The following is a 27,859-nucleotide window of genomic DNA, read 5'->3' as shown; positions in this document are numbered from 1 at the left end:
TAAAATCAAATGTTAACCTACCTGCTGTTTTGTGTTACCCTTGGTTTGAGTGTAATAGCCGTCCGTTGATGTTTTATAGACTGTGAAACACTGAAGTCCCTAAGGATTTAAAAGTAGCTTTATATGCAGATTGTACCCCAAGCCCCCATATGATGTAAGGAGAGAATTGGGATAGTTTGCATCAGTGAACTGAGAATTGGTTTGTTAAAAACGGACTGGAGGGAATTGTTTGTATAGACTTGATATTAGGACTTCTTCAGCCTGTGTCTGTTGCAGAAGAATAGGTTCGGATTTGGGAGACATGTGGCTGCTGTAAATGATCTGCCGATATAATGGTTAACAGTCGTTTAGGACAAGTAAGAAGGAATAGTTCAAGTGTGCTCATGGAGGCAGTATTCCCAAGATTATCCGTTAAACTCCCTAAAAAAAGCAATAATTTACATTAATTTCTCAGCTGAGTGATGCTCTCCCTGTCATCTGAAGTTGGGCCTGGTTGTCAAGGCAACATGCTGTTCATCACTGGCAAACTGTGGGGAGTGTCTAAAGGAAAATGAATACAATAGGTATCCTCAGCCTGGTTTGCCAGTAAAGTTCCCAGTCTTTGCCCATGCTGAACCCATATAAAACCCACTTGGGCTCCAAATAAAAGGCCCATATTAACCCAACATATGCTACCCATTATGGTCCCACACTTACACCCATCATTAACCCACGTGGGCTGCTGCTCAAAGGGCCCACATGGAAACAGAACAAAATGAGATGGGTCCAAAATGGGCTACCATAATAGGGCCTATTATATCATGCTCATAAGGGGCCTAGGTATCCTCAGCCCAGTTTGCTAATGAAGATCGCAGTCTGTGCTTATGTTTCACCCATATAAATCCCACTTGGGCTCCAAAATAATGGCCCACATAAACCAAACTTATGACATTCAATATGGTCCTTGACTGTACCCATCTCATGCCCATCATTACCCTCTATGGGCTGCTTAAGGGGCCTGTGTGTAGACTGAGGAGAAAATGTGTTGGGTCCAAAATAGGTCACCTTACTGGGGCCCATCATTTAGCCCATCATAAACCCACATGGGGCCCATATGGATATGTTGGATGGGTTAGTATTTGTCTATTTGTGAACAATTTTTTCCCACACTGTTCAGAGAAAGAACAGCACATTACATTTTTGAGAAGAAGAAGAAGAAGAAGAAGAACGAACCACATTTTAACCTATTAGTAGGCATGCAGGGCATGTTCTCCGTCTGCGTGGGTTTCCTCCCACAGTCCAAAGACATGCAGGCAGGCCAATTGGACATGGTTAATTGCCCCTAGGGGTGTGTGTGTGTGTGTGTGTGTGTGTGTGTGTGTGTGTGTGTGTGTGTGTGTGTGTGTGTCTCTGTCTGTCTGTCTGTCTGCCCTGCGATGGATTGGCGACCTGTCCAGGGTGTATCCTGCCTTCCGCCCAATGACAGCTGGGATAGGCTCCAGCGACCCAGAAGGATAAACGGTTTAGATGATAGGCATGCGTATTTGTGTCCCCATCATGTGAACAAAACACATTAATTTTGGATTTAGCCTAGCTTTTGTGTCAGGAACAAGAAAACGGAAATTATATTGTAAGTGTTTATAATAAAACGATATACATCTAAATTTATGAATAAACTGTGAACTGTATTAGTTTATTAATAATGTTTACCACATCTATAATAGAAACGCATTACTGCTACGTCATCGTCATGTTCCGGAAGCGCGTGCCTCCCTGGTAATTAAACCCAAAGCTGCTCGCTGAAAGTCAACAGAGCGGAGACCAGCGGTTCAGCTCAATATCCAACCTCCGAGCCCCTTATACGCTCTCTGAATATTTAGAAGGCGTATTTTACGAGCCAGAATGGATTCAACAAACGGCGGTAAGGTGTTTGAAGAGATTAGGGACAGAATAGAGGAGTAACAGGTGCCTTAATGTGCTGTGATAGCTGTCAGCTAGCTTAGTGAGTTAGCTAGCTAGCTAGCTAGCTTAAGTTAGTCGCGGCGTCTGAGAGCAGACATAAGGTCTGCTTGGATAAAGTTAGGACAAGGCTCGCCTTTGCTTAGCTTTTCTCGGCAGTCAGTAACTTATGTATCTGTAGTCCACTGCTTAGACTGCTCAGAAACTAACGTTGTAGTCATTTGTTTGACGTCGTTAGCTAAGTTAGCTAACTAAGTTAGCCCTCTTGTATTAGAATGTTGCATAAAAGCTGTTGACAGTGCAGATGCGGTCCAGACGGACATGTGAAGTATTTCAATTGGCACCACGCCGGTTACAGCAGTCCCTTAAGTCTGAACAGTCATCGTGATCACCATGGATGTCTAGTGTTCTTGCAGTAAACTTTAATAACACTTTTTTCACAACAGTTTTTAGCGGATTTACCGTAGGGCTATTTCACAAAGCAGGATTTCTCAGTTAGCCAGATATAAGCCACAATTCGGTATTCCAGTAAGAGGAGAGGCTTTCCTATGGGTCACTCCACCTTTTGGTTAAAGTTATCCAGCCAGCTGAGAAATATTGCTTTATGGAATGCCTTCCATTCTAAGACATGTAACCTGAATTGCTGTTTTATTGGTTTGGGTGTAGGCTCCATGATGGATGAGGCCAGAGGTGGAACTCTGCCACCAGGCCTGACTGAGGAGGAGGCTCTGGAGTTGCAACTGGAGCTTACAAAGGTACTGGAAAACCATTCTGCTTCAACACTGAGTTGCCAAGAATGACAAGCCAGTGTACAGTGTTCTAGTTCAGGTCCCAATAATCGCCTTCTCATGTTGTGTGTTTGCCCTTTCCAGGTGGATGATGAAATTCAGACGCTGAAGCAGGTTTTGACCGCAAAAGAGAGGCATGCTGGGGAATTGAGGAGGAGACTGGGTATAAGCCCTCTTTCAGAGATAAAAAACAACATCACCAAAGGCTGGCATGAAGTCCAGTCCTCCAATGCGTGAGTACCTTCTGCCTGTTAAAGCAACTGACATCCCTCACATCTTTTTCGTGTCTTATCTCCCTGAAATGTCTTACACTCGGGCCATGTGAACCACTTTCATTTCTGATTTCTGGTGTGCATGTTTTATCTATTATTTCATTACTATGGGACACTTTTTTGCCATTTGGCTTTTGTATGAATGAAATCACTCTTGTCATGATCATATCTTTCTCCTTCACCATTATTGGTCTTCTATCAATCTTGTGTTAGAGGGGCTTAGAAGCTAGACTTTTCTCAATATATTTTTCCTTTCACTACATTTCTGCCTCTAGTTATATGAGAACCTCTCAGACTCTTGGGGACTTGAATCATAGAGTTGCGTCATCTAACTTGTGAGTTTTCTCTCATTTTCTTCTCATTCTTGTCTGATAACGTTTCTGTCTGCTAGCTGTGAATGTGCTGCCATTCATGTCATCTGTCTCATCTGTGTGTCAGTTCACTTTCTCTTTTTCTTAATTGCCTTTTCCCAAAACAGTTTGTGACGAAAGGCGCCAAGGAGTTGTCCGGCTTCCTTATCATATGAATTTTCACCACCTAACTGGAATTGGCCACTTATTACTATATATTGTCCATTTGAGAATAGAATCAAATACCATAAACTGTGCTTTATGTTGGTTCCAAAACCGAAGCTGGCTAACTTCTAAAGCTTTGTGATGGTCTTTCAGGAACCTGTACAAGAGGTTGACAAAATAATGGGAATTGATTAAAACAGTACAAAAACATTATACATAAATACAGTATATATGAGACTTTGTAACATTAAACATTAACTTTGTAACATTAAACCAACTGATAAAGGTTTCTGCTACAAAAGAGGCTTTAAAACTTTAAAAGTTTATAACAGCACCAAGCAAGTATAGATAAGAAGAAGCATTATGTTGCTGAGAGGTGTGGCAGCCACAAAAATGAAGTCAACAATGTCTTAAATGTCAAGAGAAGCAAGGATATTCTAGAGACTTGATCTCTCCTGATTTTTCTATTATTTTGTCTGTTCTCTTTAAACAGTGGTAATGTGCCCTTATATACTTTTTTTGCACTATAATTGAGAATCAAGTTTTGGCTGTTTCAGAGAAATGAAACCTTTGCTTTAGATTTTCACTATAATTTTGAGTTTAGTGGTTTTGTTTTCCGTCGGACCCCTCTTGGTTTTTAAGAGACACCTGTGCTGGTGCTTTATTTAGCAGCTGGAACATTGTAGAATCTTTTCAGTGAACAGATGTTGGAGATTTTTTAGCTCCTCTGTGCTGTTTGTTTTCATTCAGTAATGAAATCCTCAGTTAGAAGAGCTGAAAGTGTCTTAAAGGTTTTGGCTGTTAACAGTAGATTTACTATGGCTAGAACACATTTTTTCACAGTACAGATCAGGCAGGAAAGAGAAGTCAAACCTGTTTTAGAAGTCTGTCAACTTTGAGGGTTGGACACATCTGAAATGTTATGCGCATGAAATGCTGTGCGCACCTACATCCAACACATATCCAACTATCCCTGTAGCCAACTACATTAAGCCTGTAACTATGCAATTGTATATTGTAGGCTTCTAATAATTATAAGGGTTTCTTCACACCGTTGTAGACCATTTACTGTAGGCCATTTACTTTAGGTCTGTTTAATCTTTTCTGATAAAATGCACATTAGAAACTAAAGATATACATCATGCCCTCACAGCATGTACAGTTGATTACATTTGTAAAAATTAAATGGCTTAAAAATGGTGAACTTGAAGTCTCTTGTAATGATAATGTGAAACTGTGTGTCTGTGTAGTTATCTTACAGCTTCTGCCACTCTGGAGGACATTAGCCGTTCTGACGCGTGAGTTTGATTCATTTGTTGTGTTTTGTTACAAATGTTTTTTATGTCAAGCTTTCAGGAGCTTTTGTAAAGGATTAAGATAATAACACTTCTAACTAGAACAATGATTGGAAGAAAACGGAGTTGAAAGGTTTTGGTTTTGTAACAAGGCTTTTTATAAGGCATACACTCACATGCTGCGTTAATCTGTTAGAGTATGTTATGACCCCCTATTCTAACAGTGTTCTAATTATGATCCGCTGACGTACTAACGTGGAATCTGCAAAGATGTTGGATTCAGTAAAAACAAATGTGTAGTTTGAAGTATGATATTTATGTGAAGTCTTTTATTTTTATACATTAAGGGAGATGATTTTAAACCTGTAACTAATCATATTACAGCTAAATACAGATTGCTAGTAGAATAGCAAAGGCCCCATATCTGCATTCCTAATGTAAATTTTCTCCTTATTTACTTTTCAATAATGCAGACAAGGTGATCGAGTAATGTACATATCTGCCGATACATGTCAATACAAAATAAATAACGTGGATGTTATAGCACAGAACCTAGTGTCGACTAAATATTCTGCTCTTGTAGAGGACATCATCAGAATATTTGTTAGGCAATTATCTGCCAATATCAATACGATTCTGATATTATTGTGCATTCCTAATTAATATGTAAAATACATTTCATTAGGAATGTTTAAGTTTAGAAATTTGAGGGTTTAATGTTCCAAAAAAGTTTTAAGAGGTTGATTTTTTGGGGTTTTTGTGAGGAGATAGTGGGTGGTTGAAGTGTGTGAATGGAGTGCAGTTAAATTGTGATTTCCAAATAAAAACGATTAATCTTTCAGCACTAAATGCAGTGGAGGTCTTGTGGAAGTGTGGTGGTATGGTGGTGTTGGGTTGATGTGAAAGCTGGACTGTTTGTCCATGACTCAGATGTGTTTAGAGTGAGCAGGCCAGGGAAAAAGCTGATGGGATTGAGAGGTTAAATTGGCTCAATGGCTTCTGATTATAGCGTCTTAGCCATGGGTAAGGTCATTGTGCAGGGCATGTTTGTGAGAGAAAGCAAGACCAAGTCTGTGTCAATTGTTGCTTCGCATGTGCACCTACGTGTTTGTGAGTCTGTGTGAGTGAATCCTCAGCACCTGCTCCCTGCTTTGCCTGCGATCATGCCAGAGAAACAGGTGCTCACGTGTCAGCAGCAATATGCTGCTTTCACTGCGTAAGCATTTACCAAGGGTTTTTTTTGTGCAAGTCTTCAACAAAGATTTCTCACAGTTTGAATAATACTTATCCTTGACTATGAAATTGATATCATTACATATATTTTAATAAGAAAGACTAATAACTGTGCCAGTTTCTATGCCAAGGTACAGGATTCTGTCATTTTGCCTGGGATTTTCTTGAATGTCTCTTTATATTTGGTTCCCTTTGTTGCAGTATGCAGTCCCTCTGCTTTTTTGTTTTTTTCCTGCTTGCTCTTTTGTTCTTTCTAAAAAGAATAAAAATTGTTGTAAATGAAATGTCTACTTAAGTACTGATTTAAACTCATAATCCTAAGCCTACTATCTTGTCCTTAAAACTAAGTATCCCCACACCAAAGGCTCACTGTTAATTCCTCCGATTGTTCAGACATTTCTGCATAATACAGTCATTGAGACTCGGGTTTTTTTTACAGTGGTGGAGAACCAGGGATCACAATATCTGCAACACAAATGTAGCCATTTTGTTTATTATCCCAAATGACTAGTAAACATACACATGTTTTCAGAGTTTTTATATGCATACAGATAATAGTAAAAAAGTGGCATATCTGGGGGAAAAAAGTTTTAGCCCTGTTTGTCTCCACTGTAAATAGATTTTTAAAATATATAAAATATGTTTTAGGCCAAAACCTTATTTTACAACTATTGTAAAACAGTGTCTCATCAGGCAACATATTCGTAACCATTTTATGTCATAACATTCTGTGAAGTAGCTTTTAAAGGCAGTAAATGCTTCAGATTTCTTGTTCCTATTGCCACCTCTATGAGTAAATTTGACTTTGTAAGTTTCTCTAACTGTGGTCCATAGTTCAGCATTTTTTGTTGATTTCCCTGCTCTAGCACACCGGCTAAACCAAGCAATTAGCTGGTGAGTTGAATCAGGTGTGTTTGAGCAGGAAAATCACCAAACTGTGGCCCTCCAGGACCAGAGTTCCTCGCCCCTGTTTTGGAATAAAGCATTTCTCATTAAAGCACTCTGATTGACTTTGTGTACATGTTAATGATTAAATTATGTAAAAATTAAACATGTACTGGAATTTCCCTTTAACCCTGAGCAGGATCTTGAAGTCTTTTGCCAAAAAAGCTTGTTTAGCCTTTACATTTGTCACATGGCTGATGTAATTTCAGTCTGGGTTGCTTCTCTGGTTCACCAAGTAGTTATTTGTATTTATACATGCTGCAATTCGAAACAGCTAACATTTAACCACATATCTGCATACTCAGCAAGTGATGAATGACGCAGTTCTCTCTTAATCTGTCTCCTCTCTGAATCTACAGGTATAAGAAGACTCAGGAGACTCTTTCCCAGGCTGGTCAGCTGACATCATCAGCTTTGTCCACAATGGGTTCAGCTATCAGAAACAGATTTGGAGAAATGAGGTTCACTTTCAATTTCTTCTCATTTTGTTCCATCCTCTTTTCTGTCTTTCTTTCCACATGACCCTTTTTTCCTCTCTCATTACATGTTTTAGGCCCTTAAAGCTGCACTACATAAAATTGTTTTTGTTAAAATTGAAAGAAGTGGCATTACTAAGAAAATAACCACCACTGATGTTCCAAAATCCCAAAACGTACATAGTGTAGCATCAATACTGTTCTCTCTTATTCAGTTGATGTGTTTTCCAGCAATCTTTTCAGCGAGACCAGCTCAGACGTAATGTTTTGTTGCTGATATTGTTTACCTAAAATCCTACTTTTGCACAAGTGCATAGCGAAATCTTTGGAGTGAGTTTTGGAGATCAGTATTTCCGACGCATTAAAACAGCCAGTTTTGGGGGTACTCTGACCTTACCTAGTTTTGGACTAGGTGCAATGGAACACTCCTTATCAAGTGTAGATTATGATTGGCTTGCGTTTCTGTTTTCCAATGCTGTATTTTCCTGGCTCTTAAACAGCATTACGTCAGCTTTCCACGCAACCTCTTTGACTCTTCATACAAATATTTGCTCCAACTTCAACTTCTTAGCTTTGACTTAAGTGTTGCCTTTTGTTTGATGAAAGACTTCTTTGTTAATGGTTGTATTTGCTTTCTTTATCGCTGCATTGGGCTGCTCAGGGCTTTGACTTACAATAACTCACCTGGGTAAGAACTTATTGAGGAACCGCAATAAATCTGCATTTGTATTTTACTTATATATTTCACTGTACTGTGTACAATAATGAATGGGTTAATTACATGCCTGTAATTCCTGTTTCTTAATCAATCTCAATTTTAACTTTCCTGTGGGTTAATTTCCTGGATGCAGATTAAGTCTAGTCTTGAACTAAATTGCAGTGCTAATGCAATAGTGATTAGGCAGCTGAAGAACTTTATGGGCTGGTTTTCCGGATATAGATTAAGCCTTGTCTCTGGCCAAACTCCAGTGCCAAAGCAATATTGATTCAGCACTGAAAAGCCTTATGGGCAGATTTTCTGGATATGCTTTAAGCATTGTCTCTGACTAAATTACAGTGCTAGTGGTGACTCTCTACTGGAAATTCTTTTTATTCTGAAATTAGGCTTAATCTGGTTTGGGAAACTGGCCCTAACTCTTATGTTTAGGATTAATCTGGGGCTGGAAAACTATTTACTATTTTGGATATAATTATTATTATTATTTTTTTTGATAGCAGCCATACAGTGTTTGTTTGATCTTTGTGCTTTGCTCTTCGCTTGGCTGTTTGCTTGCTCTAACTCTTCTGCTTCTGTGTTCTCACTGCTGTCTGAAGTAACAACTACTCCATGCGCCACTCCTTAAGTATGCCCGCTATAAGGTAAGGTACCAGACACACCAGGACTGTGCCTGCTCTCTTTCTCTTTCTTCCACCTGTTTCCATGTCATGGGTTGGTTTTGAGGCTTGTTCCGAAGTGACTCCTGCCCCACCCAGTGTGTTTCTTTTCTGTAACACACCTGGGGGGTGTTAAAGTCCTCATCTTTGGCGTATTCAGTTTACTGAGAAATCCAGCTTTGTGAAACAACCTCTCAATTGAGTTCATTAATGTGTTTGAGTGAGGAGTATTGATAATCTTTGCAGTACAAGTGCTTTCTGTAATTCACCTCAAAAGTGCTTAGTGAGTTTCTTTGCTGTGTCTGTGTTTTATTTGTGTTATTCTAGTTTGCAAAACTATTTTAAATCAGAACACATTTAAGACACAAGGCAAGTTTATTAATTTACTTTGTTTCAAGAGTTTTGACATTTATTTGTTTCTCTTAGGAACTCGTCAACCTTCAAATCCTTTGAGGATAAAATGGTAAGCATGAAAGGAGATACGTATTTTCCTACATATTATGAAATATTTGCATATTGTCACTGTCAGAAAAAAAACTATATCTCCATTATTTTTTAGAAACAGCCCAAAATGACCACATAAAATCTTGTTTGATTAACTTACATTAAAAGTTAAGAATATTTGTATTAGAGATGCGCTGAAATTTTTACCACTTTTTTTTGGCAGTTTCTGCCAAAGAATGGTCAAAAATGGCAAAATGTTTGGACAAAAAGCAAAGGATTAAATAGGTTTACAATAAAGTGTCAAACACTGAATAAATAATTTTGAATGGTAATAAAAAAGAGAAATAGTAATTTAAAATGCTATTTGTTTCCTTCATGTGCTCACAGTGCACCTCTGCTGGTGAAATTTCTGACTAGTTGGGAGTTCCAAAACCACATTCACCTGCTTTACATATTAAAAATAGGATATTTCCATCATTAAAGCAGGGGTGCACTGGAATATATATGTGCCATTCTGCTGAATTAGTTCAGACTGTGGTCCCAACCCCACCCAACATTTTAGAGCATGCCACTGCATCCCTGTCCCTCACGGCCACATGGTGAGCAGTTACATCCCATTGTTTTGAAGAAAATTGTCCCCATGTCTGAAAATCAGTGTGTAACGGTAAGAATGGTCAAGTGTTTGTGTTTTAATAAAAATATTATAATTTTATGTGTGTACAACTGTCAAAATTAACTAAAGTTGTTACTACTGAAGCATTTTATAAAGTTTAGGAGGGATTATTACTGCATTTGTAGTGCAGTAATAATATAATAAAGACATAAGATCACTCCTAGCTGAATATCCAGGTCAGTTAAAAGTGCAAAATGTCTGACTTCTGACCAAGTCAGTAGAATGGTCTGTAAAAGAACCTTTCTTTTCATGTGAGTGTGTCCTGAATTTTGGTTTCTGTTTTGGGCAAGAATTCTCATTTTGATGCATCACTACTTTTTCTTCTTCTTCTGTAAAGTTGCTGTTTGGAGATACAAGGTTTTGTTCCACCAGTGACAACATATATATAATTAGAAAGCTTGTAAATGGTTCTATTAGAATTTCACTGCTGTTCCCTGTATATTGTTTATGTGGTCAGTACAAATGTGAATAGATGATCACACCTTCATATGGTTTGTTCTTCAAAGTCCAAGGTAATCGGAAGTGGAGCAAACGGTGATGATGAACACCCCCCGCCTGGCAACAACTCAGCCTTCTGAGTGGAAAGCACAAACGCATCACCAGGACTGACCTCTGTGACCCATACAACCCTGTGTCCCTCACTGCACTCCACTGAGAGATAAGAGATGCCCACGAATGAACAAATAAGGACTGTACTGAGGTCCCAGAATGCTGTACTACTGCTACTTGTTTAGAAGACAAGCCTTTAAAAGCCTTGTGTGTATGTATTAAACTCTCGCCCCAACCTCTCAAACGGACAGTGGCAATGCATAAGGGGCCGCAGCTTTTTTGGAACAAATGTTTTGCAGATGGTTCAGAGAAAATGTTCTGTGCACTAATTTGTATTTTGAATGTGTAAAAAGGTTTTTGAAATCAGGTCTGCTGTGATGTTAGCAGTGAATGTAGTCATTTGATGCAGTTCACTCATGTAGAAGCAGCATGACAGTTCGGAGTATCATAAACTCTCCTGTACACACTGTAGAAAACAAACAAACAAACGCTTCCTTGGCAGTATAAGGCGCTGCTGTCGCATATGATTGTTACATTCTTATTATACTGCTTATTAAATGCTTATTACTCAGGGCAAAAGGTGCTACTACTTACAGTACAATGTGACTCACCTAACGCGTACTTTATAACCGTTTTCACTGCTTGGCAGTATACAAGGTAAACCCTTCCTGATTGAAATTGGAATTGTTTTGCTTATTCGGAACCTACACTTCACTTAGCCTTAGCCCTCCTTACACTGACCGGCCACATATTTTTAATCTGTTACTCTAAGCATAAATGCTATGTTTATATATGCATCTTGTTTTCTGGTGCACTGAAGGATTCTGTTAATTGTGTATATACTTTTGGTATTTGGTTGTTTTCTTTTTTTTTCTTCTTGTTTTATTCATCCTGGTGAGACTGGTAAGGGTAGTTTTCAACTTTAATACAAGGGCTTAGTTTACCAAGTTGAGACATTGAGCTGTGATTTTAAAAAAGGTTAATAGCAGACAGACAGTGAGTTGGTCTAATGTGATTAGGGACGCTGAACTCGCACACTTGTTTTTTTGGTGTGGAAAGTTGAACTAAAATATAAATCTTTTCACAGTTCTTTTGCAATATTAGCTGCTTGTATGTGAATTGCACACTTTGAAACAATGATAATGATTAAACCTAAGATTGTAACCTTTCATGAACCTGACTGCTGTATCTGTGCTTGAGGCTCTGAAGCTGTACCATATTAAGGTTTTAGGGTATTTCAGATTGTTACCGAAATGCTTAAATAAAGGTAGAGGTGAAAATGTTGGCGTTGGTTCTTCTTGTTTTAACTCATATCCTAATGCTTGCAATCATCATGTAATTAGATTATTGTAACTGTGAAAATCTTATAATACTATATTTCATAGCTGTGATTATTCCAAACATGATAATGGGGCTCAATCCTCATGGCCATAGGCTGTTGGCTGCAGATGAGATGAATCTCTTGGCCTGTGTCTGTCAGAGGAGGTTTTTCAAACACTAGATGGCGTCAGAAAACATTAAACCGCTCATCTCAAAGCCTGTACAGTTCAGAGTGATAGTTTGCTACTGTTGCTCTTAAGAATGTCGTCAAAATATTGTTGTATACAGAAGTTGTTAGGATTTATGTCAATTCTCCTCAGAGCTGCACATAAACATTATATCAAAGACAAGAAATGAAAATGTTTGCTTGTTCCCTGACCGGGAATCGAACCCGGGCCGCGGCGGTGAGAGCGCCGAATCCTAACCACTAGACCACCAGGGAAGCTGATAAACGGATGAACCCGTTTTCAGATAGCATTTCACGTCTATAATGTACATCTATTTTTATTTTCCTTTGCTCCGACGCTTGTGATACAGCTAGTCAGCTAATTAACAACCCCTACTTGAGCTCATGTGAATCTGCAGGGAAAACAATAACTGCATGTCATCCAGGACCACAGTTGGGAACGTGTCTGAACTAATACGTTCATTTTATAGTCCTTTATTGAGGACTCCACGAGGAACTTTTCAGCCTCTCATAATACTCACGATATGGCTCGCTGCTGTTAATGTTGCCCTGCTAGTAAAGCTATCACTACGGAGAAACCACCTTCGGCCACAACAGTCATCCTGGAAAGTAGCACTTGGCTAATAACATTTCGTTGCAGAGTACGGTAACATTTCTTCCATCTGTTTCTGTGTAACTGTAAAGAGAAGTGAGCATACCAGCTGACCACCTGACTGCTGTGGAGGCCACGCCTCCGGGAGGATCTTTCTGCTGAGGTCACCGCGGAGGACAAAAGCTCTGGAGGTTGAGCTGGACTTCAGAAAGAGGTGCAGAGGCAGCAGGAGGACTTTGGAGGGTTCTACCCTAAAACCACAACACAAATGGGCTCCGTCGCCTAGCGTTTACTCCACCACACATCGGCGACCAGTCGTGATTACATCGCTGCGATCTGAACATCGGCAGCTCCACATATTAAAGGTGAGAAAAGGAACAGAGTTGCTCACTGTCACACTCAGTAGGTCTGGGTTTAGAACAAGGCTAAACAGTCCAAACTCCATTTTATCTTGCAACTGGTGAAAAAGCAGAAACTTAAGAGATGCTTTTCTTCTCCTCAGTGTTCATTCGTAGTATGAATATCGTTATTCCCCAAAGAATACCAAGGCCAGTTTCCTCATCCACCACTGGGTTGTTGTGAACTTGAGGTAAGCCTCGAGATGACTCAGAACGGCTGATACTTTGTCAGTCTTTGTTCTCTTTGCCTTGGCTTGCTCTCATTGCATCTTGGCATTTTTTTTTTTTTTGCCTCCAAAATAAAAATGCATGCTTATATTTTTGCTGTTTGAAGCAAAGTCACTCTGCAGGACTGTTTACATAACCCGGTGGTGTGACTGGTTTATCCTTGGGATTTCTTACTCACTCTATGTAGCACAGACGGGTATTAACTGGGTCAGGCTAAATCCTCTACCTCACCTGGAACAGGAGTATCTCCAGGTGCTTATCGCTACATGATGGCTGTAAGCCGTAAGAAAAACAGCCCACTTAAGTAAATTAGTGAGTGAAAAAAGTAAAGTTAAAGCCGTAAAAGTACAATTCTATCACTATTCTTCAAGAGATGGTTGAAAGATGGTTCTTGACTGAGCCAATCACTTATTATAGAAATCCTTTTGCCTCATTGCAGGTTTCCTTATCATGCAAGTGTAGGAACAAACATGATGTGTTGTTCTTGAAAGTTTTGAATGGTGGTGGTAAGAGGTGGGTGATATGGGGGGAAAAAAGTAATATCACAATACTTTAAGAGCATACACAATATGCTATTAAATATATATCTTTTACATTAAATCCAATTAAACAGAACTAATTGTGCTCATTTTGTAATCAAACGTGAAGTTGGGAAGTGTTTTTTAAGTCCTCATGATATCCATGATATACTCAGAAAAGCATATTGTGACATACTGTGGTGTAATTTATCACAATAATGATAAATATTGTCGTATTTCCCAGCTCTAGTGGTAGTGCACTTACGTTATGCATTCCCTAACCATATGTTAGTTTCTTGCCTCTGCATATTGTCTTATGGTTTCAGACATCTGTTTTTTAATAGCTCTTCCTCTCTGTTCTTGAATAAGACAATGATCTTCACATTGTGATGAGAAGCTGGGGTATAGGTGTAGACCAGTGGTTCTCAGCTGCAGTCCTGAGGACATCTTGCCCTGCATAGATTCAAGTATACACCTTAACTAGCTCTTGAAGGTCGTGATGAGCTCGATCAGGTGTTTTGGGGCAAGGAATAATTGAAACCGTGCAAGGCATTTATTTCCCAAGACTGAAGTTGAGAATGACAGACGTAGACAAATCTTTATGAACTTTAATAATTTTTAATGGCTCTTTACTGAACATTTTCAAATCTGTGAAGACCACATTTGAATGGACTAACAAGGCTGTTCTAGCAGTTAAACCCTTAAACCTTGAGCCCTCACATATGGGCCCTTATTTCATCACTCTAATAAGTAGACAACTTGTGTAGTCTAGTCTAGTCTAGTCTAGTAAGTCTAAAAGGTCTGTGCTTAAACGGCTGAAATCCACGCAGGGCTTAATGTTAGCACTCAGAGGTGCCATCTTACGTGTCCTAAAAAGAGTACACTGGCATGGGCATGCACTGAGCACATGCTGGCTACATGGCAGAGCGCCATGCAATGTGAGCTTACACATGTACGCGTGCAACAGCCTGGTTGTTGGACTTCCTGGACTGTTCAGCTTAGTGGATAGCTGGACATGGAAACCCAAACTCTGCTGCCTGCAGCTGTCGGCATATGTCATTGAACTCAGATCCAGGGAAGGCATTTTCCTGCAATGAAGGCCAGTGGGAAGTAACAGCCTTGCAGGTTCTGAGTAGAACTTTTATTTTTTTTATTTATTTATTTATTTTTTTTTAAACCATGTTCCATGTTATCAGCATGGTTATCTTTCTGGGAATGATTCATAATGTACATAAGATATTCTGGGGGCACTTGAAATAAATGTTTAAAAGTGTTTTGTACATCTGCTTTTTTGCAAAAATGCATGGAGTGAACATTATTATGTTTCAGATGAGATGATGATACTTGATGCAAGTACACCCTTGCTGACATTTTCCCATTAAAGGTGTACTCAAACCAAGTTGAGGGTTAGACTGAAAATAGTGCAGGCATTTGTTGGACGTCTGCCTTCTTGGGATGCTTTCTGAGTCATGCTGCACTGCCAGTGTCATGCAGTAGTAGGACTGGGCAACATGGGAGAAATCTTCTCACAAATTTGATTTCAATTGTTATCTGTAATTGTTTTCTAATGCTCACTTTTGAGTAGTATTTTGAACCCTGAAGAAAACAGAAGACTTTTTTGGCAGGTCTGTGTTACACCTGATTTAAAAAGAACCCTGTTCTTTACTCTAGAGGATACGTGTCCAATTTTTTCCACATTCTACGTAACTGCTTTTGCTGTTATGAATGGCTAGATGTCTTCTTCTCCTCGTCTAGCGAGTAAAAGGTGCACATCAACACCTAAACCTAAAGTGCTTGAGAAGCAGTCACTCAAAGTTCAATGCTTTTCTGAATCTGGTATTAGCAGCAATCATTTCATCAATATAGAAAGAATGTTCAGTTTCGGTGATTATTGACGTTGAGTGAGCATGCGATTAATGCATCCACTCCAGTCAACTGAAACCATTCTCGCCTTGTATAGGGATTCCATCTTTTCGACGGTTGACTTGAAGGTTGGGAAAATGGCGGCAATTCCATCCAGCGGCTCCCTCGTTGCCACCCACGACTACTACCGAAGTGAGTTTGTCAATTCTTCACAAATAGATATTACTAGATTGTATGTTGTCCTTAGATTAAACAAGAACAACAGACTTCTTTTTTTTCTCTCTTTTTCACATACCTGGCTTATACCTGCCTTGTCTTGAGGTTGAGGTTATTCCTTTTAACTTGTCAATGTGAATGTTCCAGGGCGCATAGGATCCACATCCAGCAACAGTTCCTGTGGCAGTTCGGAGTACACTGGGGAAGTCATTCCTCACCACCCAGGTATGAAGTGAAGCACATTAATTTATTTATTAGTATTTAAGATTTAATTCAATTCTATAATAATTAAAAAAACTTCCAACCACACACAACCTCTGCCTTATCCACATAATTGGTGCCATTATAGCTCTACCGAGGCAAGACTCAGGCCACTGGTGGTCCACTTTCTTTTTTGGGAAGCAGAATCAGATGGGAGCTCCTAATGGATTCGACGCCCAACAGAAGTGAGTCAAAAAATTTTAGTTGGTCAAGTGAATATCAATTTTGAACCAAAGTCATTGAAAAAGTTTTTTCAATTGCATGAATTTTTGATGCTCCCCAGTCATTCAGTTCAAGTTCTTTTTTGTAACAGTAACTTTTTGCACAGTTTGTAGTGGAACATTTTTGTGATTTTAAATACACAAAATACACATCACTGAATATTATTATAATCAGTTATAATTATAATAGTCTAACATGCTAAAATCAATGCCTCCTCCTTCAGATTGATGTCTCACAATGCATGGATGCTTTTTTACATGCTTAGTCAGTGAACAGTTTCTTTTCCCTCTATTCCCACTTCTGACACCCTTACTTACTTACTTGAACTTCTTCCTAACTTGTTGTCATGTCATTGGAATGGCAGGACTGGAACCTACACAGTGACTAACGGCCAGGTGACCTGCATTGCAAAGGAGATGGTGATGAAGAGGCAGCTAAGCGAGAGCAGTGACTCCGGCAAGCCAGAGCCTACCAGTCCCCCTGCCTCATAAACCCTGCCCACTTGTAAAATCACACCCCTCATCCCAACTGAGAGTCCCAGGAGTAGACGCAGGCGACGGAGGCTCCATCCTTTTCCTTTCATTCTTGCTTTCTTTTTTTACTTTAGTAGAATCAGGCTGCTTATGTTGTTAAGTTTCTGACGTTACTTGTTAATGACGACCAAAACAATTTCATAAAAGCCAAAAAAGAGACATTATTTCCATGTGGTTTGACCACTTTGTTACTGTGTGCACTTTGTCATCATATCGTTTGCTATTGAATAAAAGTCTGCAGCCTATAGCTGTGTGTTTCCTGCTGTTTTTTCTTATACCTTATCTCATACACAAATGTAGCCTTCTTTCACACTTTTTTAGTTTTCAGTTGGCAGTTGGATTTTTCTTTCTGTGTGCATGTCTTTACAGATTGCAGTCATTACCAAAGTATGGTTTGTAGAAGAATTTTCAAAAATTTTAACCTGTCCTACAGCAAAAGCGTCCATAAAGTGTCCGCATTTGCTTTGAAGGGATCTTTAATAAAACTGCTGGTGTTTATTCTGAAGCAGCAGACCAAGAGCAGTCAGTAAACATTAGCTTTCTCTCCATACTGGTGTTCTGACAAACCAAACTACAAACTGAAGTACTACTGTTCTCTGTAATCTCACTGTAAGTGATTTTGTCAGAATGAGCTAATGTTACCCTTACAAGCATCACTAAAGCTCATTGTTATATTACTAATGTGAGTCATTGGAATTTTCTAAGCCAGGGGTGGGGAACTGAGGGCCAGAGTCCAGCAGAGTTTGTCAATTTCCCAGCTCTAGCACAACAACCAAACCTGCTAATTAACTGATGAGTTGAATTAAGTTTGCTTGAGCAAGAAAATTACCAAACTGTGCAGGAATCTGGCCCTCCAGAACTGGCGTTCTCCACCTGTTGTGTCAGTTTCTGTTAAGTAGAAGTATTCAGCAGCCTTACTTAAAAAACGCTTTTGAACTACTGTCACAGCATTACATACATTAGCTGACTGACTACACATAACTGGTGAATTATTTTGTAAATGTAGTTCCATCTGTTTGTCTTGAAAACCTGTTCATTAAAATTTTGAATTCATTGTTCGTTCATTAAAATGTTAAACCTGTTAAATGATGCTAAAGTCTAAAGAGCTATAACTTTAATCTACATTTTTATTACTATGTCATTTTTTTTTAGCTATTGCTAATTACCTACTGTAGCTCAAAATTGTTGGCAGGCTTAAATGAAGCACCACATTTTTTCTGTGGTGGTAATTTAGCTCTTGATGAACAGTTTCACATTTTGTCAGAACAATTGCATTTTATTGTTAATTGACAACTAATTATTAGTTGATTAATTCATGTTAATAATCAACTATCCGGCAGTTTGCACTGAACTCAATGCTCTTTGCTGATGAGAACCTGATTGGCCTGTTCTGGCTTGTTGTCCTACATTCATGTGAATGGTAGCAAATTTCAGTCAATGTCTAGGCCTTTTTTTAGGCTGTCTTGAGGCGTGTCTTGAAGTAGTCTGTGCATGCAATATAGCCTTTAAACTCAATACAAACACTACAGAGTATTCCAGCACACTCCCTGCAAATATAATAGGCAGTTCCTTTTAAAAAGGCATTCAAAGTTGGAGCCAAGAGTGTTCTATTAATTTATTACCTCCCAGAAATTTACACTCCTAATTACTTTTGCTGAAAAAACAGTGGTCTGAAAGGTCACTTGAACCCTAGATGTATTACTCAGTTGTTAATCTGAAGACTTATTATTCATTAACTGCAGGAATTAGGAGCTGAAGTGTGCGCCCACATGCAGACTCCTACAGTTTAAGAGGTTAACAGGAAAGGAAAAAGCCCTAAAATAATAAAGCGTTTCAATGCATCATACTTACTTTGTCATTCCACTTCATGAGCACTACCTTCAAACCTACCATAAATATTAGCATTCAAGGCTCTTTATTGCTTATTTATTGTTTTGATAATGTTGGGACTTGCCTACCCAAATTAGCTGTTTTTTGTGTCCTATGATCCTCAGGCTGATACAGTCAGGCTGCCTCTGAACAGAGAGATTAGGATTAAACAGGCTCCAGTCTGATTAGCTCTGCTAGCTAGCTAAGAAGGGACACTCATGGCTAATGCTGCTTGTGTAACAACCAACCTGTTTGGAAAGATAAGGCAGGACAGATGTCAACTGAAGACAAGTAACGCTGAACCAGAAACAAACCCATATGCACTAAGTTATCCTGTTCTGCCACAGAGAGCTGAGTGTAATTTTCCATCTGGTTCAGCACAGTTGTTCTATTGCACAAGCAAGTGTGCTCATAAGTTTTTGCAATGGTTTGACCACACTTCCTGAAGGACATCCCATTTTTCAAATTTCTGTCTCAATCTTCAAAGCATGGGTTATTAGTGTATTCAACCATGCTCACAAAAACTGTGTTTGTTTGACCATTTCCAAGCCTCTCCTCAAAGATGTGTAGTATTACTTATAAGTACCATCCAGTACCTGGTTTATCCTGTCAGGGCTTCATTAAATTAAACAGCTGTGCAGATGGTGGAGGATTCAAACAAATCCATGCGATGTCTGGGAGCATAGAGGAGAAATCTGGAAACAAACTGTTCTTCTAACTAAAAAAAGACTACTTTCTTGAAAAGAGGTTGTTACATTTCACTGCATTAACGTTACATAGAAAAGCTCGCCATGCAAATATTATATGGCAAAGCTCACTTACTGCTGAGAAAAATGGTTTTAAACAACTTGCTTAGGTGCTTAAGACTTTCGCAAAGTCCTGTATGCACACTTTGATTTTATTCCAGTGGTTTATAGTCCCAGTTTTAGTTACTCATACACCTGAACCCACTGGTGAAACTGACAGGTAAATGTAAATGAGGCTAAATGTGGACAATTATTGCAGGAAAAAAAGTCACTGAAATGTTTTTGTATGAAAGAATGTTTTGCTGTCATGAATTTTTACTTACACTTACATTACATTCCAGCTCACATTAAAAGGGAATTCCACCAATTTTTCAAAATATCTGCATAACTCAGTCATCAAAACATAAAAAAGCCATTCAGAGTGGATGGATGTGAAATGGTTTATTATAGAGAAACTTATTAACTTGGATTTGCTTACAGTGGTGGTGACAGGAACCAGGAGTCACAATGTCTACTATGCAGATATAGCCTTTTTATTCACTATCCAGAACAACCAGTGAACCTACACATCTTCTGAGTTTTTACATGTAATATTAATAATGATAACAGTGGTAAAAATTATTATTTTATCCTAGAATGCCTTGCATGTACCTTTCTGCAACAATGTAGGCTATTAAAAAAAATATGTTTTAGGCAAGAACCTTCTCAAAACTATTGTAAATCAATGTCTCAGGTATCAGGTTTTAGAGGCGTTATATGCTTCAGATGTCTGGTTCCTATCATCACCAATGTGAACAATTTGGGCAAGTTTCTCTAGAATACTGCATTTCACATTAAATCAGATAAACAAGGTAATTATGTAGAAAATTAGAAAAATCTGTGGAATTTTCATTTAGTATTTGCCCAAAAAGCATTGCAAAATTGCAAAACATCTAGAATCTCTATTATTTACTTTTTGTGCTTTCTGTGTTAATTTTATGTTGTGTCACTTTAATCGTCAACCCTCCCCCACCAGTGCAGTGCTGAGTGTGGCTCACATTTGGCTGTGCTGTTTCTGTTTTTAGTGAGGAGAAGGCACTGAAACAGACATGCTCAGTCTGCACACACAGGAATCTCCCTACTGCAGAGGCTCTGAACACGCCCAACTTCATCCCCAGCCTGCAAGGTTACTGTGTACAAAGGGGAACAGATGCAGAACAGGCCTGCCAAACTGCAGCCCCGCTTTTGAAGGCATGTTGTGTTGTGATATTGTGTTTGTTTTGAAGACTCTTTTTTGGTCCACCAATCACATCTAGTCCTGAAACTAAAAATAAAAGCGGAGACCTAATGGAAAGTGGTTAATGTTTCAATGATGACAGCTGTGAAGATTAGAATGGAAGACCCCTAAACATTTTGAAGTCCTCAAGAACTTCAAAGAACACATGTCCCACATTTTCCTTGCATATATATATTTCCCCTGAGATGCACTTATGACGTTTATACAGTGGAGGATAAAGTACACAAATCTAGTACCCATGCTGAAAGTAGAGATCCTCTTATGTATTTCTCAAGTAAAAGTGCTCTATTTATGTGTTTACTTAAGTTAAGGTACAAAAGTAACTGCTTCTAAATGTACTTAAGCAAAAGTGAAAGTATTTTGACATATTCTAACAATCCAACATTTCTCCTCTTGTGTCTTCAGTTTAGAAAACTGGTCAAATTTTACTCTTTATCCGAACTCCCTACACAACTTTAGGGCTTTTTCTGAAAGCTTGTCAGGGCTGCCCCGGTCTTCTTAGAGTTGCGAGGGATTTAGTGTAAAATGCACTATAATTGGTTTGGTTTGTTTGTGAGAAGTGCTTCATTTTCTTTTAGATATTATGGAAAATGTAGTTTGTACTTCACAGTATCTTGCAAAAAATAGATGAGTAAAAGGTGGGATATTTTAGTAATTGTAGTGGAAAGTAAAGGCCTTAAAATGGAAATTACTTTCATAAAGTACTGAAAAAAGTGCTTAAATACAGTAATGAAGTACATGTCCATTGATACCATTCACCACAAACACGTGTATGTGTGCGTTTATGCACCAGCCAAAATGAATTTTTATATTACCGCTTTCCAACCAATCTGTATTTGTTACTGTGCCTTTAAGACTGATATACATAAATGACCTCTGTTCTCATTGGTGCTATGTAATGTGCTTCATTCAAGAAGCAGCCTGGGCTGAAACACTCCTTATACATCCAACATAAATGGGCAGAGCTAAACTGTGATAAGTTTAATGCGCAGATATGATGTACTGGTTTTTGGGACATCATCATCATCAAAACAATGAATTCAGATTTTTAAATGTATTTATTCATTTTTTGTTGTTGTTATTGAATACACATAAGTAGGATTTGTTATGTGAAATAAAATTTAATTTTGCCTTAAACTGTTATCTAATAATAGAGAATTGGCTACGCTCTCCTAAGCTGCCATCTATAGGTTGACATGGTCATTAATATGGTTCATATCAGCACGGTCAGTGTGTTCCACTGGTATAAAAATAAACAGTGCATAGAGGGCATGAAACACACACTGCACGTGAACAAGCTTTTTCTCATCCTTACATGTGCTAAACATTCACATGCAAACATGATACGCACTCACATATGCAGAAACACACTTCGCTGACTTGCTTTACCATGAACAAACTTCCATGAGCTGCTGTCAAGACTGCAATAGCCTTAGTCATCTTGTATTACAGGAATAGTAACAGACAGACTGTTTACTGGTCACCTCACTGGGAAAAGCTGGGCCTTAACCATTTGCCTCAGCATTTCCATGAAGGCCATTTTCCTCACTGACACTGCGTGAATAATTGGTAAGAACAAATAAAAAGGTTTTCTTACCCTTGTTTATTTTTGCTGACTGTCTTTCTGGGGAGGAGGTACAGGCAGGGTTGGGCAAATTGCTTTGAAAAAAGTAGTGATGGTTGAACACTGAATACACTGTCCTAAATGTATTCAGTAACATGTTCGGTTACAATACATTAAAACTATTCTGAATACATTTAGAATACACTTCTAGTACATCTTCCTAAAACACACAGAAAAGTTTTTTTACTTAATTCACACTGTTGCTCACTGATACAGTTTGGCAGTTACATTCATGTTGTTATTCTTTGAATAGGTTTCATGAAAAATTTGTTTATCATTTAAATAAAATTCCCAAAATTCTCAAAAAAAAATTCTCTCTCACTGCTTGCTTCAGCCCACTGCTGCTCCCACAATCCTCGAGCAGAAGTTCAGTTCAGCACCATTGCAGAGCTTATCACTCCCAAACATGTCCACTACTGAGGAAATTATTAGTTTGATCATTCCTCAAAAGAGCTCAGTGAGTGTGTTTACATGCACTCAATAGTCCGATCATAATCAGATTTCTGCACTTAAATGGTCATGTAAACAGCATACTCCGATATCATAGATCAGAGTAAGGTCTAGAAATCTGATTAAGAAATCCAATAAAGAGAGCTGGATTTTAGCTCAGTAATCAGATTTCTCAGTGCATGTAAAGCCTTACTAGGATTTCTTTTAGATTTCTCAGTCTGCGCATGTGTGAAAACACAAGGCGTTACTGAAAATAATCAAGCAGCGTTGCCGCAAGATGGCAGCAAAACACTTTTGGAGTGACACTGAAACCAACTACATGCTAGACAAAATGAAGGATTTAAATATTCTTTATTTTCTAGATGATATATGTTGATATTTTCAGGTAAAATTGTGAAGCAATTAAAAAAAGGCTGCAGCATAAAGTTTGAGTTTTACTTTACGTCACGTCTTGTTCTGTGCTTTTATTCGCCAGTTGTAAAGCAAAAATCCGTTTCCCATTATCTGAGTATTCAAGTGCATATAAACACATTGATCGGATTACTAACAAAGTCTGATTTTCTGCAGTTATCAGATTATTAAGTGCATGTAAACACACTCATTGATTTATCAGTCTACTCAGGCTTTAGCAGGAACTGAGCATGTTTACTACACCATAGTTAATAAACAAGTATTGCTAGTGTTTCTTTTCAGTATTCTAAAAGTATTCTCCAAAGATGTAAAAAGTAACTGTATTCTAAACATTACTTTTAAAAATTGTAACTCAAACTGAATATAGATATATATTTTCTGTATTTAGTATACATATTCCCAATACATATATCCCATTCCCAGGTGACCTGACAGCAGTTCAAGTGATACTAGCAGTATGTGCAGTGATAAAAGTGGAATCTAGGGCAGACGCATATACTCACACTTCTCAAGTTAGCTGCGTGACCTAATTATCATCACTACTAGCATAACGCACATTCACACTTTTCCTCAGAGAGGAAGGAAGTGTTACAAGTAAATACTGGCAGACATTAAAAGCGAAGATGAAAATAAGAAAGACTGATATGATAAAGAACAAAGTTAATTTTAAAAGCACCATCTAATTAACTGGAGTCTAAATTGTGCTCATTTAGGTCTGCACTGCAGCTACAAAGTTAATATTTCTAACAATAATGGAAGTAAACAGCCACTTGTTTAGCATCATGCAAACTTCATGCCCAAATCATCACATGAGCAACCGCATAAGCAAGTCAAAAATACTTAACAACTCAAACTGAGGGAAATGTGTGATTAGTTTGTCATGCAGTTTGCACAGTGCTGACAGGTGAAGATACTACATTTGGGGTAGTTGAAAGGGTGAAATTATATAAATTTCATTATTTGCTCAAAGGGGTGTAACAATGTGTCATATGACATTGTGATATTGCAATGCTAAACTCACAGTGTGCACTGTGGAGATGTAACAATGCATTGTAGAGAATGGACAGTCTATGAATTATGACATCTAATGCAGCTAAACACTAAGGTTTGCAAATAATCAGCACCAATCAACAACTTACTTCAATACTCTTCACTGAGAGATCGAGAGAGAGATGTGGTCTTACACTGAAAAAGGTGTCTCACTGCCTAGAAAAGCAGGTATATTGGGACGTAATTCTTTTCAATCAGCGCCCATGCGAGCAAGAGTCTGTTCCGTTTTTAAGTTAGGCCAGGCCTAGTGTGCCCTATTCGATCGGGCAGGTAACAACGGCCGGTTTATTTCTGCACAGCATGCACCAACAACATGAGCAGCCTGTGGCAGTTCTCATGTTACTGGTCTGTGTGTGTGTGCGTGTGTGTGTGTGTGTGTGTGTGTGTGTGTGTGTGTGTGTGTGTGCAAGTGGAGAGGGGGTCACAGAGTTTGGAAATATTTTGGTAGAGACAACAATGACCTTTAGTGCAAAGCATGTGTGTGTATGTGAAGAAAAGAGAGCACCAATTTATTTAACTATCCTATGTCCTCTATGGCCTATCAAAGTCTTTTCTTCATTTTTTTTAATTACTTCTCCCTCACAGCCAATTAAAATTAGTGCATTCTAAACTTTTTGGTACTATACTATAGACCTCCAAAGTCGTGTTGTCATTCTGTAGTTGGTGTCAGGCCCACATTAGGAACTTTGTCCCTGTGTGAAAAATCAATTGCGTTTTTGAAAATTGCTGCTATGGCATCCTGTGGTAAACTAAATATTCCACACCTAATTGTGTCTGTTTACGGAGAAAGCCCCTCTGCTTTAACAAAAAGAGCCGATCAGCTTGCTGATAAACCCCCACAGTTGTGGAGATCTGGACAAATGCAGTAGCCAGAACAACCCTGGGCCATATCTGAAGTGGTGAAATCATTAAATACTACATTAAAAAATCTGGATTGCTATGTATAACACTATTACAGGGAACAGAACTCATGATGGTGGTTAACGATTTCGGACACTACATCATACGGGTTTGCGCATTACTGTGTGACAGCAGGTTCAACTGCAAAAATGCTGTAAACGTCAGGCTACCAGTCCAACATAACCTCTGAGTTTAAGTGTAGACATGAGAAGAACTTGCTTACATTTGTAACAGGTCTGAGAGGCCTGTGGAGACGCTGCCATTGTAGCTGGACTCGCTAATCCTCCTCAGAGAAGCTGAGCATGAATGTTCAAACCAAACAGTGCAGTGCATTATGTCCGCTATGGTACATAGGTTGTACGCTACTTATTGCGGTGAACTGTGGGATTGTTTGAGTGCACTGAATCTTTTGTACTATGCTTTTGGACACCACTAAAAAATGGAAAAACCCTCAAATAGTGGACTAGGCAGTGAATAGGGCACAGTTTCGGACACTTCCTATTTCTCCTGCTATATCTAAAAAATGACTGCAAAACGAAAGAGGGCACACACAAGCGAGTCCTCAATGAATGTGGGTGAATGGAGCTGAATGTCTAAAAATGAAAAGTTAAAATACTTCCTAACCACTTGTCCAGGACCTTCCTTTAATTTTTGAAAGTATATGAATGTATTTCATTAAAAAAGCAAACAAACTTAGCTGTATAGTCACATTTTTCTACAGCAAACAGGTTTTGGGCTGTAGGATGTTAGCATTACTGCAACTGAGTGCTGATTGGTTAGCATTATGGAGTGCTGATTGGTTAGCATTACTGATACTGAGTGGTTAGCATTATTGCAAACAGGGTGCAATAGTGGCAATTTTGAGTTGCATATATGATGATGTGGACTACAGAATGACACACAACATGCTTTTAAAGGCACAAAAAATATATATATGACATAACTTGATTAAACGTTATTGTTGTGCAAAAAACATTTTTGCTGTTTTTCCATTTTTGGACACTGAAATAAACTGAAAAAGTTAAAAGTGCAAACTTGAACATGTCCATACAGAATGTAAATTTAAAGTGAATTACATAATTAATATGTGAATATGTAATCAACATGTGAAGTACAGTAAAACGAGAGGGGTTAAAGATACATGCTGCATGTGTATTATGACACTAAATTAAAATAGATCAAAACCCACAGTGCATTCTGTCAAGATTTTAAAGCGTTGCTTATCTGTGCATCACTGTAACGGCAGAGAGGCTGTGCCTCCTGCTGGTTAAAGTGTGGTACTGCACCGACAGGATTATGAAATATCTCAGGCCTTCAAGAACCTTCCGAGGACGCGGAGTTCACCGTGCCTACCATCGCGTCTAGCTCTCATATATCACACATTGATCATATATCACTGAGAAATGTCAAGGTGAACTCCATCTTTAAGTCAGAACTGCTTTTTTTTTGTTTTGCTGTTTTTTTTGAGTTGACATCCTGGTACTTTAACATAATCTATCTATCTATAAACACACATATATATTAGCTAATTAGTATTAAAACGTCTAAATATGGAGGCCTATGTTGCCAAACTAGCAAGGTGTCAGTAGTACAGATGCTACTGGATATTTATTGTGTGAAAAACATATGGCTATTTTAAAAGAATTGAGGAATTTTATGTGGCACTATTTATAGTATTTCTCCTCGCCGTTCAATCCCAACATAATGTCAATCAACAACATGCTTCATACCAGCAACAGGCTGTCATAAGTCACAGCCAGATGAAGTTGGTTTTGTAGCTGGTTATGTAGCAAACAGCCTCACTGACATAATACACAGCTGTGTATTCCCAAGATGTGAAAATGTAAAGAATAAATAAGCAGAGAAATTTGAATGTGGTGGCAGGCATGTTGAGGAATACCGGGAATAAACACACAAACACTCCCAGGGAAAAAGTAACAAACAACAGAATTCCGCCCTCACACCTCTTAAATGCACAACACACTTCTTAAGGTCCAATTATGTATTGCCCCTCCCCTTACCTAACACGAGTATGTCTGTTCTAGCCAATCAGGAACTTCTGAAGAAGTTACATTAGCCGGAGCAGGTGTGGCAGATTTTGGTTGTAATGAGACTCTGGAGGAAGGGAGATCTCCAGGACCACAGTTGGTGACCCCTGTAGTAGAATATCACATCACCCAGCATGTGTAAAAGCTCAATAAATGAGCAACATTTTTTTAACTCAGTAAACAAATTTTTATCATCACTGGGCACCACAGTAACGTGGTTCACAATAACTGGGTGCAGGCCGACCCACAGCCATCACATAGATTTGTTCATCAACAGCACACCTGATTTAACGTAAATAAGTACTGATTAGCCAAATCACATACTGGATGATAACTAGACATTATACTGGGCTGCCACAAGGAGGTGGAAAGGTTAAGTGTGACATACATAAAATCACTACTACTTATTAAAATTGTTTGTTTTAATTGTGATGTGTTTTTCTGAGCAAACAAGTAGATCTTGTGTAATTAAATTACTTTTTAAATATATGTATATTATTAAGGTGTCCAAAACCTTTGCATAGAACTGTATGTTCCTTGATGAAATGTACCATACCCTCTAGAGCATCACCAGTAGTACTTTCTTCTCTGAGAGTGTTGAAAAAAACAACTTATAAAAGGGCTGTTTTACATAAGGAACCAAAT

General features: G+C 38.5%; 2 protein-coding genes and 1 non-coding gene across 9 annotated transcripts; 2 read left to right on the top strand and 1 right to left on the bottom strand.

Annotated features, from left to right (window-relative positions):
- Nucleotides 1–1,747: 1,747 nt before the first annotated feature.
- On the top strand, nt 1,748–11,786 carry tpd52l2a (tpd52 like 2a). Of its 6 annotated transcripts, XM_036578318.1 has the most exons (9): nt 1,748–1,900; nt 2,605–2,693; nt 2,811–2,959; nt 3,274–3,333; nt 4,764–4,811; nt 7,346–7,447; nt 8,777–8,821; nt 9,263–9,299; nt 10,460–11,786. In XM_036578318.1, the coding sequence occupies exons 1-9, from the start codon at nt 1,882–1,884 to the stop codon at nt 10,529–10,531; spliced, it is 621 nt and encodes a 206-aa protein (XP_036434211.1). In that variant the 5' UTR covers nt 1,748–1,881; the 3' UTR covers nt 10,532–11,786. The 6 variants fall into 6 exon arrangements, with proteins under 6 accessions (XP_036434211.1, XP_036434213.1, XP_036434212.1 ...); XM_036578320.1 differs by lacking the exon at nt 3,274–3,333; XM_036578319.1 differs by lacking the exon at nt 8,777–8,821.
- A 406-nt stretch (nt 11,787–12,192) lies between these two features.
- Nucleotides 12,193–12,264, bottom strand: trnae-cuc. The gene has a single exon. It is a non-coding gene; the product is annotated as a tRNA-Glu (tRNA).
- Nucleotides 12,265–12,797: 533 nt separating this feature from the next.
- On the top strand, nt 12,798–17,087 carry ppdpfa (pancreatic progenitor cell differentiation and proliferation factor a). Of its 2 annotated transcripts, XM_036578317.1 has the most exons (6): nt 12,798–12,966; nt 13,104–13,190; nt 15,706–15,800; nt 15,972–16,049; nt 16,174–16,270; nt 16,672–17,087. In XM_036578317.1, the coding sequence occupies exons 3-6, from the start codon at nt 15,746–15,748 to the stop codon at nt 16,796–16,798; spliced, it is 357 nt and encodes a 118-aa protein (XP_036434210.1). In that variant the 5' UTR covers nt 12,798–12,966; nt 13,104–13,190; nt 15,706–15,745; the 3' UTR covers nt 16,799–17,087. The 2 variants fall into 2 exon arrangements, with proteins under 2 accessions (XP_036434210.1, XP_036434209.1); XM_036578316.1 differs by lacking the exon at nt 13,104–13,190.
- Nucleotides 17,088–27,859: the final 10,772 nt, after the last annotated feature.

The sequence above is a fragment of the Colossoma macropomum genome, unplaced genomic scaffold (genome assembly GCF_904425465.1).
Source record: "Colossoma macropomum unplaced genomic scaffold, Colossoma_macropomum, whole genome shotgun sequence".
Lineage (NCBI taxonomy): Eukaryota > Metazoa > Chordata > Actinopteri > Characiformes > Serrasalmidae > Colossoma > Colossoma macropomum.
This window is presented reverse-complemented; position numbering and strand designations above follow the sequence as displayed.